This window comes from Chrysochloris asiatica, unplaced genomic scaffold (assembly GCF_000296735.1).
Source record: "Chrysochloris asiatica unplaced genomic scaffold, ChrAsi1.0 scaffold00150, whole genome shotgun sequence".
NCBI lineage: Eukaryota > Metazoa > Chordata > Mammalia > Afrosoricida > Chrysochloridae > Chrysochloris > Chrysochloris asiatica.
The window spans coordinates 5521803-5535125 of NW_006408668.1; the positions used below are offsets into that span (position 1 = coordinate 5521803).

A 13323-nucleotide genomic window follows, 5' to 3' on the forward strand; every position below is an offset into this window, starting at 1 on the left:
GCGCGCGGGTGGCCCGAGCTTCGGCAGCGGCGGCAGCGGCGGCGGCGCTGACACCTCCCACCATGGACAGCTTCGACTTAGCCCTGCTCCAGGAATGGGACCTCGAGTCGTTGTGGTGAGTCCCCGTGCCGCCACGGGCAGGCGGGGGTGGCCGAGGCGGCCCTCGCGTCCTCACCTGGGCCAGGGGCTCCGAGCGGTCGGCCGCCGTGGGGGTGGGGTGGGTCGGGGGTGCCCGCCTCGCCGGCTCCTTCCTGCCTCCCTCGGGTAGATGCATCACCGTCTTCCCGTCTTCTTGCCCCCTTTCTTGTCCCCTCCCCCCGGTGCTGCGCGCACTAGCCCAGGGGCCGGTGATCTGGGTAGCCAGAGGCAAAGCGTAGCCTTGGAGAGACAAGGAACCGATTTCTAGAACATGTCACTAGTGCCTGGGGATCCACCCCTCGGCCCCCTACCCCCTCTCACCTCCCATTCTTGAGATTGCGCCCCTCCCTCTTCTCCAAGAGCTTCTGGTTCACACCAGCGGCCCCCTGGAGTTGGTACTACTGCGAAGTGCCCTTAGAGGATGCTTCAGCCTCCTCCCTCCTGCGCTCGGTCCTGGCGGCTGCATCCTTTCTGTCTCACTCACCCACTTCCACCCAAGATGGAAAAGTGAACACCCAGGGCAGAGGCCAGGGCAGGAGGCAAGTGCTTCTCCGCACGGGAATTCCTAAGGCCTTGGCTCCGGGAGACTCATTGCCTCAAGGTTCACAATTCCTCCGGGGCCCCTTCACACCTCCCCACAGTTGTACTCCTCCTTCTCCCCATTCCACCCCACCCCGGAGTCCAGTATCGCTCTTTCTGCCTCTCAACTGTTCGCAGCTTCGGGAGCGGGCGGCTTGACTAGCACTCCGAGCTGTTGCTTCGGTTTCTTACATAGAGAAACGCCGGAGGTAAATCTCCGCTAGAAGCAGTTTAATTTTCAGTTGCGGATGCCTTAAAAATCCCATTGGTTGTTTCAACATCCCTCTTATTTATCCCCCACCCCCACCCCAGTATCCCCTAAGTGTTTCCAACCATCCCTATTCAGATGGTAAAATTACTGTCTTCATATTCCTGGAGGAACTTGTGTTATGTTTAATATTTACGGGGATGAACATCTGCTGGAACAAGCATATTAACTGCACTCTATTCTGCCTCTGGTAATCGCTTATTTGTAGAACTGAGGGCTTTTTTGCTTTAATTCAGTAAAGAGTTCACATGTGTCTAAAACTGCAAATGGTGTGCACATGAATATGCATTGTACAGTTTTAAAGCTCTGTCTTTATGATTTATAGTCCATATACTTGATATGTGGATATGTGTATATTTTCAGTGATTTAGGTGTCCAGTGACTTTTATTTTTCTGAAGACAGGTGTAAGAAAATAAATGACAGAAAACTAGCGTATTATCCAGCAGTTTCTTTAAAAAGGTCGGGAGGATTCATATTGCTCTGCATAATGCTGGCACCTATAAAACATAAGGATGGCTCCTAATGTGATAAAACTTTTATATATTACACTGGAAACTTTAAAGAGCCGGTGTGCAAAGAATATGAAACATGTTATTATTCTATAAAAGTTGCTAATTACTGTGCTGCTGTTCCTGGGGTTATTTCAGCCTTTCATTTACAGATACCTATTATTTTATGGGTTTACACTTAGAAATGTTGGTTTCTGGCACCAGTTCAAAAGGCTTCCAGATAAAACTGTACTTTAAAAATGACTTTTGCTTTTAAAAAGCCTTTCACCAATCAAAGGGAAGAACTTAATTGTTTCAGGATATTTTTATACTGCTTGTCTGCTTGCTGACTCAAAATGAAACCCCCTCATGATTTTCAGAAGAAATGTTGGGAGGTTATCAGTCATAATTCTTGCCCACTTCTGGCCCAGGACCTGAGCTTTATTGCTCTTTGGATCCTTTGTGACCAGTTGAGTTTCCTGAAACACAGCCACTCAAGATGTTTATGTTGAATTGACTTGAAATTTTTATCAGCTACAGTACATTTGATAAGCACTAGACTGCTAACCACAAGGTTGGTGGTTCAAATTCATCATCATCTGCTCTTTGAAGACAAGATGTTGTGAGTCAAAACTGACTTGACAGCACTCACAACAACAGCAGTACATTTATTATTTTTAAAAGTGAAAATGAAAAGAAACATTATCTGTGAAAAGTGCCTATACCTGCAATCAAATTTTAAGTAATGCATTGATTTATTTTTAGCCTATGAAATAGTGTAGGCACTCCTGATTATACTATTGCAGACAGTTTGTCATGACTGGGGAGCATTCCTAGTTCTGCTGATATATAATCCCCACTTCATAGGTGTGTGGAGTTCTGGTGTGGCACTGCAGGATAATGTGCTGGGCTGCAAGATCAATTTGAGCTGAAAGGTCGGTGGTTCAAAGCCACCAGCCATTCCTTGGGAATCCTTTACGGGGCCACTATGAGTTGGAACTGACTGAATGGCACTTAACAACAGTGTTTCTGATAAGGTAAAGATAAGCCAGTCTCCTTGTGGGTGCATTCTAACACAGGCATGTTCTTAGTTAAATGTATGAATTTTGGGATGGTATAACCTAACTCAATTTTATGGCTTATTTTTAAGTTTATAACTTTATGGTGTACTTTTAAAGAAAGTGTGTAAGTAACACAAAATAATCTGAGGACTTTCTGTGTGTCTGGCATTTCCGTTATCTATTGTTTCCTTATTTGAATTTCATAGCAATCCTGTAGGTGGTAGGTGAGTTGTAGTGTTCCAATTTTACAGATGAGGAAATAGAAAGTTTGAACTGTTCAGTGACTTTTCTGAATCAATCAAATGAATGATAAGAGCACTTTTAAAAAACATGTATTTACTGAATATTTAGCATTTCCCAGACACTGTTCTGAGTATGTTGAATGTTTGGACTCATTTAATCTTCTCAACAACCCTACGAATCAAGAATTGTTATTATTCATAGTTTGTTGTTGTGTTAGATGCTGGTGAGTTGGTTCCAACTCATAGCAACCCTGTGTAGGGTTTCTGAGGGGTGACTGGTGAGTTTGAACCGTTGGCCTTGTGTTTCAAATGGACCTTTTGGTCTAGTGCATTGTCCTGCAGTACCACACCAGGAGATACAGGGAATTTGAGGGTCAGAGAGGCCCTGGAACCTGTCCAAGGTCATACATATAGAAGTGGTGGAGCCATATTTAAATCAGAGTTAGCTTCAAAACCCAGATTTCAGGTTTCAAATGCAGTGTATCTTCTAGAGTATTGGAAGATGTTTCTCAGTTTCTCAGGGTAGCTATGAAATTATCGAACACATTTTGTTGGAGGAAGTTCAGTATCTGTTCAGTTTTCTAAGAAAGTAAAGGTCAGAAACTTAAACTTGTCTTGATCAAAAGTTTAAAAGATGAAAACAAAATATCATGATTTAGGAAATAATGTCTGTTCTGTGTGCATTAATTAAAACATACATTTAAAACTGTTGTTAAGTGCCATGGGGTTGGTTCTGACTCACAGTGAGCCTGTGTAGGGTTTCTGAGGAGCAGCTGGTGGGTTTGGTCTCCAGGGTCACATCAGGAGTCCAAATTTTAAATAAAGACCATTAAAAGCTTTTCCTGTATTCATCTTAAAAAATGTTTTTGCAGAGTCACAGATTAATGGCAGCAATTATATTTTAATTCCTAAAAATTGATTCTTATTGGTGGACATCCTTTTCCAGTAAACAAAATTGTAGTTTGCTAGTTGTGATGTGGCTTTGAGCCTGAGCCTAGCTTATTCTAGTGGTCATAGAAAATGTCCTCACTGAGTGTGAGTTGTTAAGTGCCGTTGAGTCATTTCTGACTCATAGCAGCCCTGTATAGTGCTTCAGAGGTTGTGAATCTTTGCTGAATCCGAAAGCCTCATCTTTCTCCCATGTTGCTGCTGGTGAGCTTGGACCACTTACCTTGTGGTTGGCACTCTGGTGCTTCTCATACAAAGTCACTGAGCTTCCACATGACTATATGGATGAAATAAAAGGGGAAGCTCAGTAATGTTGAATATAATTAATATGGACAATCCATTGACAATTCAAGAACCAGCTGTCTAACTTTAGCATACTAGCATACTGTTCCTCCAACCTGCCCAACTTAAAAATACCCATACTTAATTATTAAGATGGATATTTTGAACCTGAATTATCCAGATAGCTATTGCAACTTTTCCTTTAAGCCATACGTTAAAGTTAAGAAGGGTGGTCCAAATTTTCACCTCTAACCCCACTTCCAATTCTGGTTTGAAGCAAGTGTGGAGAACTTGGAACAAGGTGAAAGCAGCTCATTCTGTAGAGTTGAATCCTGCAGAGTTTGGGGGATTCAGTAAGTTGATCAGGGCAGATATCAAGAGGTACCATACCTCTTCTATACCTCCTACTCCGCTCACCCTCCTCTTCCTGTTCTCCACCAGTCTTTGATCAGCTGTGAGGCATATAAGCCATTCCTTGGGGCCTGTTACAGAATGGCCATCCCTTTCTAACAGGCTAGCCATTGCTATCATTTATTCCCTTCAATAATTACTGATTATCTGTTAGGTATAAGACCTTGTGCTGGTTGCTGTAGGGAATAGATAGATGAGTAAAACATGGGTTGTGCACATTATTGTCTAGTAGTAGAGTAAGTATAAAAATAAAAAGGAAGTGTTCAACATTGGTCATTCAAACGAGAGAAAGACCATGTTTGAGATTGGGTGGGTGGTGGGGGAGGGAAAGAGGAAAAATTGAGCTGGGGGGGAAGAAAAAAGGCTTCCATGGACCGGTGGCCTTTGAACTAAGCCTTGAGAGATGAATGGGATTTTTACAGACAGTGGGGGTGGGGTATTGAGAGGACATAGAGGCATCTTGGGCAAAGAAAGAACTTGAACAAAGGCTTTCATGGTGTCTCTGAAAGATCCTTTTATGAATCATGGTGGAATTACCTATGTTAAAGATTCCAAACTTTGTGATTATATAGTGGTTTCAGTAACTGAGCAAAGTTTTCCAATATGAGTTTAATCAAAGTTGTATTTAATCTTTAAATATGAACACATTTTAGTTATTGAGGAGAAAGTCTACTGAATTGCAGTAGTAAATATCCAGGTCCTCTGTACTGCCCCCCACAGCTTCACATAAGCCAGAATCCATTTACTCCTGTTAAATTAGACATTATATTTTATATTCCTTCAAATTGGAACCTTTGCCATTGTAGTAAATGGATTGTTTCATACTCATCCATTTGTTCAATAAGCATTCACAAGCATTATGCATAGAGAATAGGTGCAGGGCTATGACTTAGACTCTTTAGACCATGACCCACAGTAACAAATACATTTCACATTTCAGCCTGCTACACTTGTGCACGTGGTCCACACACACACACACACACACACACACACACAGACACAGACACAGACACACACACATAAGTGAAACGAAAATTGATCTTATAATTTCCTGTTTTTGTTTTTTATTTACCCATTCATGGGTTAAAACCCTAAGTTTTAAAAACCCTTACTGTGGGGATGGTAAGGAGAGAGAGAGCATCTCTGTTGGGAATTTGGAGGAGAATGTGCCGTCCACTGCAGGCTAACACGATGGAGCACAAGGGTGGCAGTTCAAACCCACCAGCCACTCCTCAGAAACCCTATGAAGGGTCGCTATGAGTCAGAACTTAACAACAACAACAATAAGCCATACACATAAATAACTGCAGTACACACACTGCTTGGGGAGAGAGGGGGATGGAATGGGGTGGGGACGTCTTGTGATGTTGAAAGATCTTCATCATGGTAGAGTGGCATTTGGAATGGATCTTGGACAAGTCAACTTTTAAAAGGAAGAAAATAAAAGGGAGGACATTCTACATGGAGGGAAGAGTATGAATAGAAATATAGAGGGAATCAAGTTTGGAGCTTGTTTGAAGAAGATAAAGTTATTAGCGAACCCCTGCAGGTGGGCGCGAGAGTAAAGCAAAGTCATTGACAATTTAGTCTCCTTCTGTGGATGTTTTCCAATAGTGTCCATGGGCATCCTTGATTTACATCAAATCAGCAGCCACAGAGACATGTCTCAGGGCAAGGCTTGTTCCAGTCTCATAGAAAATGTGCACAAATCCTGATTGTGACCTTTAAGTATCTTGAATGTTTTGTTGCTGTTTTTATCCATCCCCAGTACAGGAAACATTTCTAGGGTCTATCCCTTTTGTCCTGGTGTGATACCATAGGATGAACATTCAACTTCAAGGTCAGTTTGAACCACTAGCTTGGTGCTTCAAGCTCACCAGCTGCTCCTCAGAAACCCTTTACAGGGTTGCTATGGGTCGGAATCGACTCGAAGGCACTTAACAACAACAACACTCTCATTGGTTAAGTGTGGTAGTGTAGTTGGCTGCGGCAGCTTTCATTGGCTGACAGTCCCAGAAGGAAAATACTTCAGAACACACAGAGATGAAAAGTTTTCAAAGAGCAATGCTTCTAAGGCTAGGGACTGTGGCCTGCACAGGTGAAAGCATGGACAGTCAGCCTGGAAGAGGAAGACAGATGTTAATGGAAGTAGTGCTGGGGGCGGGGAGTTCACGGGGAAATATCAACCGGGAGCACTGTGTGGAGTGTTGTAAGGCAAATCTAAAAACTTAGGTGGGAGCCTAGTTGTTTTCTGGTAGAGAAGTAGAGGACTCAAGCTGGGGTAGGGAGGAAAGGCTTACCCGGAAGATGGGTTTTAGCCAAATTACTTGATGACTATGATGAGTATTTTGTGTGGAGAAATGATTCCTTCCTGTGTTCCAGATTCTCTTGTGAAAATGTAGGAGGTTTATAAAATACTAAGAATCTATTTTGGGAGAATGTCCCTGTGAACTAGGATGGGTCTCATCAATGACACTTTAGATTTAGTAACTTAAAAAAAAAAAAAAGCATAATCTGGGTGAAAATAGCAGTCAAATTAAGGCCCGAAAGAAAAAGCTAATTTCCCTGGATGGAATGAGATTTCTTTGTGTGTAAATGGAATTTTTACCTGGAATAAATTTATCTGTTAACATTGTCTTTATCTGGGGAATAAAACCTTGGTAACAGAACCAAGGCCATAATGTTGTTATTAAATATCATCTATTTAATTCCAACTCATGGTGACCCTGTAAAGGGTTTCCCAGGCTGTAAATCTGTGTGGAAGCAGAAAGCCTCATCTTTCTCCCAGGGATGGCTGATGGACTTGAACTGCCTACCTTGTGGTTTCCAGTCTAGTACTTACCCTACAGAGCCACTGCGCTTGCGAAGGCCATAATAGATTATTTTATATTGTTTAATGATAACATAATGTTTCCTTGTTTTATTTCAAAGTGAAAGTCATAAAATTTATTTTCAACGTTAGCTGTTCCCTTTTGTCTGGGAATTTGATGTTTTTGACTCAATTGGCTCCAACTCATAACTTTGAACCATTTAGTTCCAGTTCTATCCCCTACTACTGAGAATTTACTTTTTACCCAAGATACAGAGCCCTGGTGTGGTGTTGTAGGATAAGCACTGAACTGCTAACTGCAAGGTCAGCAGTATAAACTCAACAGCCGTTCCTTGGAAACTATACAGGGTGACTATGAGTCGGAACCAATATGATAGCACACAACAACGAAGTCAAAATCTATGTTTTAACAGGCTCGCTAGATGATTGTTATTAAATAGAGATTTTATTAAAATGTAGATTCTGATTTAGTGTGGAAACTCAAATTCAGTGTGTGTGTGTCACACAATAATAAATCAGTTCAAAACCCTGCTCCAACCTTGCTTTCCGTTTGGCCCTGAACAGCTCACAATTTTTCTCATTTCCCATTCTCAGCCTTAGTTTAATCTCTTATAAAATGACAGCACTTATATTGGCCTACCTCATAAGGTTGTGATGTTAAGTAATAAAAGTGTCAATTGCTCTGCGGATGCCAAATGTAGTTCTTTTATACCCTTTGCTGCCATAAAATATTATCTTTATAAACAAGGAAAGATACAGAAAGGACATATTGGGTCAGATCAGTCATCCATCCAGTGCAGAGTTCTGTCTCAGGCATTGAGACCCAGACACGCACTTGAGTACATCATAATCTAGTGGACACACATACTCGTTTGTAACTTACGGTTTACTACTAACATATGTAGATCTATTAACCATTACATAATCTTTGATGTTTCACTGAGAATGTATTGCATTACCAATTATTACATCAAATGACTTCATTTGGTACTGTGGGTCTCATTAAATTATGACAGGCTAATCATAATTTAGTTTCAATAGAAACAAAAACACGCAATTAGACGAGGGAAAAATGAAACCACAGCATTCAAGAAACCAAATGGATTTAGTCTACTGATGCATTCAGCATGATAATGACCCTCAGGTGTGGAAGGGTTTGCATTGGGAATGGGGAGTAGAGTTCTGGTTTGCTCCAGGGCACAAATGAAATCAGTGAGTGTGATGTAGGCTGCCTTCAAACACCCACTGCCCTTCTGTGGATTCTGATTCAGAGGTTGTAGATCTTTACAGGAGCAGACAGCCTCATTTTTCTCCCTCTAGAGTGGCTGGTGGGTTTGATCAGCCAACTTTGTGGTTTGCAGCTCAATGTCTAACCCACAGTGTCAAACAGGGCTCCTTATAGGCTGCCTCAGAAAATAGCAGTCACCTGTCTAGACTGCTGTCAGTTGAATTCAAAAGCAGTGGGTTTGGTTCTGGAGAAGGTGTAAGGACCCCAGGGTGATTTACCAGATAAGGACTCAGCTGCTAACTGAAAGGCTTGTCCTGTGGGAGAAAGACCTGGTAATGTGCTACTGTAAAGAGTACAGCCTAGAAAACTTATTGGACCAGTTTCCTCTGTCACATGGGGTTGCTATGAGTCGAAAATTGTCCCAGTGGCACCTAGCTGTAGTGGCTCAAAAGGTAAGTGCAAAAGGTTGGCAGTGTGAGCAACTCAGAGGCAGAAGAAAAGCCTGGAAGTCTACTTTAGAAAGATCCCCACCTATGAAAACACCATGGAAGGCACTTCTACTCTGAGACAACATGGGGTCACCACGAGTCAGAATCAACATGATGGTTACTGGTTTAGTTTGGGGTTTAGAAGGCTGTAGACCCTTCTACAGCGGTTGTATTTTGTAGAAAGAAAGCAGCAGTTGTTTATGTCTGAGATTCCTTCCAGTGTAACAATTCCATCCATGAGCATTCCAATTAGGGGGAGCAGGAGTCCAAAAAGTGTAGAAGTCATTAATTGTATTCACCTGTGTATTTTCCCCTCTGCAATTTCTCCACTCACATGTAGAGAAAGGAATAAAGGGTACTTAAACTTCTTCACATAATTTCTCCCCAGGAGGCTCATTGTTGGCGGAGGTAAACAAAAGTGAATGTAATGTAGAGACCACTCCAACACAGCAACTCAGTTTATAGTTATATGCTTAACCTGATACTTGCATAACTTGATACTGAAAATGATTTTATATTTCCTGTTTTTATGGACAGGAAATTAGTTTTCAAAATTCCTCTAGAGGGCTGTAATATGAGTCTCTGAGTCTTAAATTTTTTCTTGTCATACCTGTACTGTTTACCTGAGTTACGAAGTTCCTGGATACAGTTACTGTACTGTCACTGACATGTTAATTAGTCACCTGGTAGTTTTGCTAGAAAAAGACTTTACTGTAATAGATTAACATCAGTTTGGGGAAATAATTTTTTCCCCCCAAATTTCAAAATGCATTTATTTTTTTTATAGGATGTATCCATACAAAAGAGGGGCCCCTGGTGTGGTGCTGAAGGATAAGCCCCAGGCTGGTAACCACAGGGTTGGCAGTTCAAACCCACCAGTCACTTTTGGAAACCCCATACAGGGTCACTATGAGTCGGAACTGGCTTCACGGCACATAACAGCAACAACATACAAAACAGAAAAAGCCTTAGGAAATTGTTTTGAAAGCACAGACCAGCATACTTAACTATCATCCAGGCCAATCCTTCTGGAACTTTAATGCTCTTTCAAATCACCTGGGGAATCTTGTTAAAATGTAGATTCTGATTTAATAGGTCCAGGGTGGAACTATGAGTTTGCATTTCTAACCAGCTGCCAGCTAATGCTGTGGCTCATGCATAAGGCCAGACTTAAAGTAACAAGGACTAAAAGGATAAAAATTCCTTTGAACAGAAGCTCTGTCAAAATGATATTTTCCTCTCTTTATTTTGGAGAAGCTTTGTATAATAATGTTAAAATTCCATAATGCCGGAAGGTTACATTTAGATGCAGTATTTATTTTATTTTTGTGAGTTTTTCAAATACAATTCTGATGAGTGAGGGGGTGGTTAATTATATCCTAGCGGGCATATAGTGGGAAATAAACATAGAAACCTAAGTAAACAAATTTTTTAATAAATAGCCTAATCAGTTTTTTCCAGTATTTCAGTTCTTGTCAGTCCTTCAAAGGGTGGGTTCTTCTGCTTCAGGAGAGAAGGCTGAGAGTAACTGGATAGTCTTACAGATAGTTGTGGGGTTGTCGGGATCCTCACAGCCACCAAACATCCCATTCTCTCCCAGGTGTGATGTTGTTGTTGTTAAGTGCCGTCGAGTCAGTTCCGACCCATAGCGACCCTGTACAGGGTTTCTGAGGGTGTAAATCTTTTACGGGAGTAGAAAGCCTCATCTTTCTCCCGCGGAGCGGCTGGTAGTTTCGAACCGCTGACCTTAAGGTTCGCAGCCCGATTCGTAACCACTACGCTACCAGAGTTCCTTCCCAGGTGTGATAGTGCTCTCTTTTGGAAGGGGATTGGAGACTGGGTCGAGAATTTGCGTTTTCATCACACCTCTGTGTGTTTTGTTGTTAGGTGCCATGGATACTGACTCATTGTGACCTATGCACAATAGAACATAACACTGCCCGTCTTCTGCAATCTTAGAGCTATATATATATATCTCACCACCATGCTCATGTTGGCTCCATACAATAAGCACTGGACTGCGAACCACAAGGTCCACGGTTTGAGCCTGCCAGCTGCTCCACAGGAGAAAGTCAAGGCTTTATGCTCCTGCAAAGATTTACAAGCTCAGAAATGGTACATAGGATCTCTGAATCGAAACCTACTCGACAGCAGCTAACAACAACAACAGCAACTCTATCTATCTATATGAGTGTGGTGGTCCTGTAGGATAAGCAATGGATGTTGAACCACATGGTCAGAGGTTCAAGCCCACTAGCTGCTCCATGGGAAAAAGGATGAGGCTTTCTATTCCTGTAAAAATCACAGCCACAGAAACCCTATAAAGGATTGTTATGAGTCAGAATCAACTCGATGGTTGTTGTTATATGCCATGGAGTTGGTTCTGACTCATAGCGACCCTGTACAGGGTTTCTGAGGCTGTAAATCTTTACGGGAGTAGAAAGCCTCATCTTTGTCCCGCGGAACAGCTGGTAGTTTCTAATTGCTGACCGTGAGATTAGCAGCCCAATTTGTAACCACTACGTTACCAGAGCTCCTTTTAGTTTGTACTAGTTCTATCAAATAATGACTTCATTCGCATTGGAGAAAATACAATTTATTGACTATCAATATATGGTACAAATAACAGAATACTCAGATAAATTAGACATCTTTTGAAGGAAAGAAAGAAGATTCTCTCAGATTCACAATTTTCAATGTTAGGTGTTAAGAAGCTCCCCAGAGCTCTTTAAGAATGGAAAAGCAACTGAAGATGTCAGCTAAGTTCTGAATTTGGTTACATTATTCAGGCTTTGGCCTGAGACATCTACGTTGGCTGAGAAGCCATGCAGTCAGCATAACCCTGCTTTTGCTCCTTTTTGTTCCAACAATGTTTCATGGCAAGAAGCCCATTGCTGTCATTTCTTGGAACTGCTGAGGTAGAAATTGTTGTTTGAGGCTGAGGACTTCACTTCAGGCTGGAGGCAGGTATCTTCCTTGGTCAGGAACTGTGTCGTTTTCTGAAATTAGAAACTTAAGTTTGCTGGGACAAAGCAGGTAAATCTTTCCTACCAGGCCTTCTCTCAGGATCCCTAATGCTTTAGTCTTTCTACTTCCTGTAAGGTCTTGCCTATCCGCTCTCCTCTTCTGTAATTTGGGGGGTGGAAATGAGGATGTACCTGGTGGTATGTGTCAGCTTTATAAAGAGCCAAATTCGATGAGCTGTCCATTACGTGGAGGAAACAGACTGCAGCATCCACAGATATGGGGACATCATACTTGTTGTTAATATTCATATGTAGTATCCTTCCCTCTTTGATGTAAAATCAAACTGTTTACTATCTGACCATGGTATAACAGTTGACTCTGAATTATGGCATTGGAAAAGAATATTAAAAATACTGTGGACTGCCAGACGAACAAACAAACCTGTCTTGGAAGAAATACAGCCAGAATGTTCCTTAGAAGCGAGGACAGAGACTTCATCTCTCATACTTCAGACATGTTATCAGGAGGAACCAGTCCCTGGAGAAGGACATCATGCTTGGTAAAGTGGAGGGTCAGTGAAAACGAGGAAAACCTCCAATCCATCTTAGGAAGATGGATTGACACAGTGGCAGTAGCAATGGGCTCAAACCTAACAATGAGTGTGAGGCTGGCACAGGACTGGGCAGTGTTCCATTCTGATGTACATGGGGTTGCTATGAGCTGAAATCGATTTGATAGCATCCAACAACAACAGCACTCAAACTGTGTTACCACCTAGGATGACTTTGCTTTGGCCTGCATTGTCCGAGCTTACGTCAGGGGGGTGCAGGTAAAATCCATGCCAGAGCACCACTGGTCAGCTGCAGCGTTGGGATATTTCAGAGCCCAGGGTGGATGTTACCTGCAGAGCCTGCTGAGTCCTTCCTCAGAATCACATCCTTGTGTGCTATGTGGACTTCCGATTTACATTTCATTAAAGGTGATTATTCCCCTTCTTCTGAAAACGAAACCTTTTTTTATGTGTGTGTGTTTTCTTTTTAAATAAGTAGAATTTAATCTTTCAGTCAGAGCAGAACACCTGAAAATAGTCTTTGGTAGAAAAGGTGGTAAATTTTACCTTCTTCCTAGCCACCTTGTCTCCTCCAACTTGGATTAAAACTTCAAGGCTGAGCTAACAAGTTCTGAGTATGGAAATTAAATATTTACAGTCTGAAAGGAAGTATTGGCATTTCAGTTTCTAATGTCTAGGTAGGTAATTAGTTATGTAAATTATTATATAATTTCTGTTCTTTTCCTTACTCTTAAACATCAGCAGAAAGACAACAATAGTTTAGAATCCTACTGTGTTATATATAATGTTGTTGTTGTTGTTAAGTGCCGGTGAGTCGGTTC

The 13323-nt window shown here is 41.8% G+C and overlaps 1 protein-coding gene across 2 annotated transcripts in view; it reads left to right on the plus strand.

Annotated features, from left to right (window-relative positions):
• Window positions 1–6: 6 nt before the first annotated feature.
• The window catches only part of AFF3 (AF4/FMR2 family, member 3), a 761863-nt gene continuing 748546 nt past the window's right edge, over window positions 7–13323 (plus strand). The window contains exon 1 of one of the 2 annotated variants that reach the window (XM_006870742.1): window positions 7–115. In XM_006870742.1, the coding sequence (XP_006870804.1) occupies window positions 63–115 (53 nt within the window). In that variant the 5' untranslated portion in view covers window positions 7–62. The remainder of the gene's footprint in view (window positions 116–13323) is intronic. The other variant, XM_006870741.1, reaches the window with a different exon arrangement.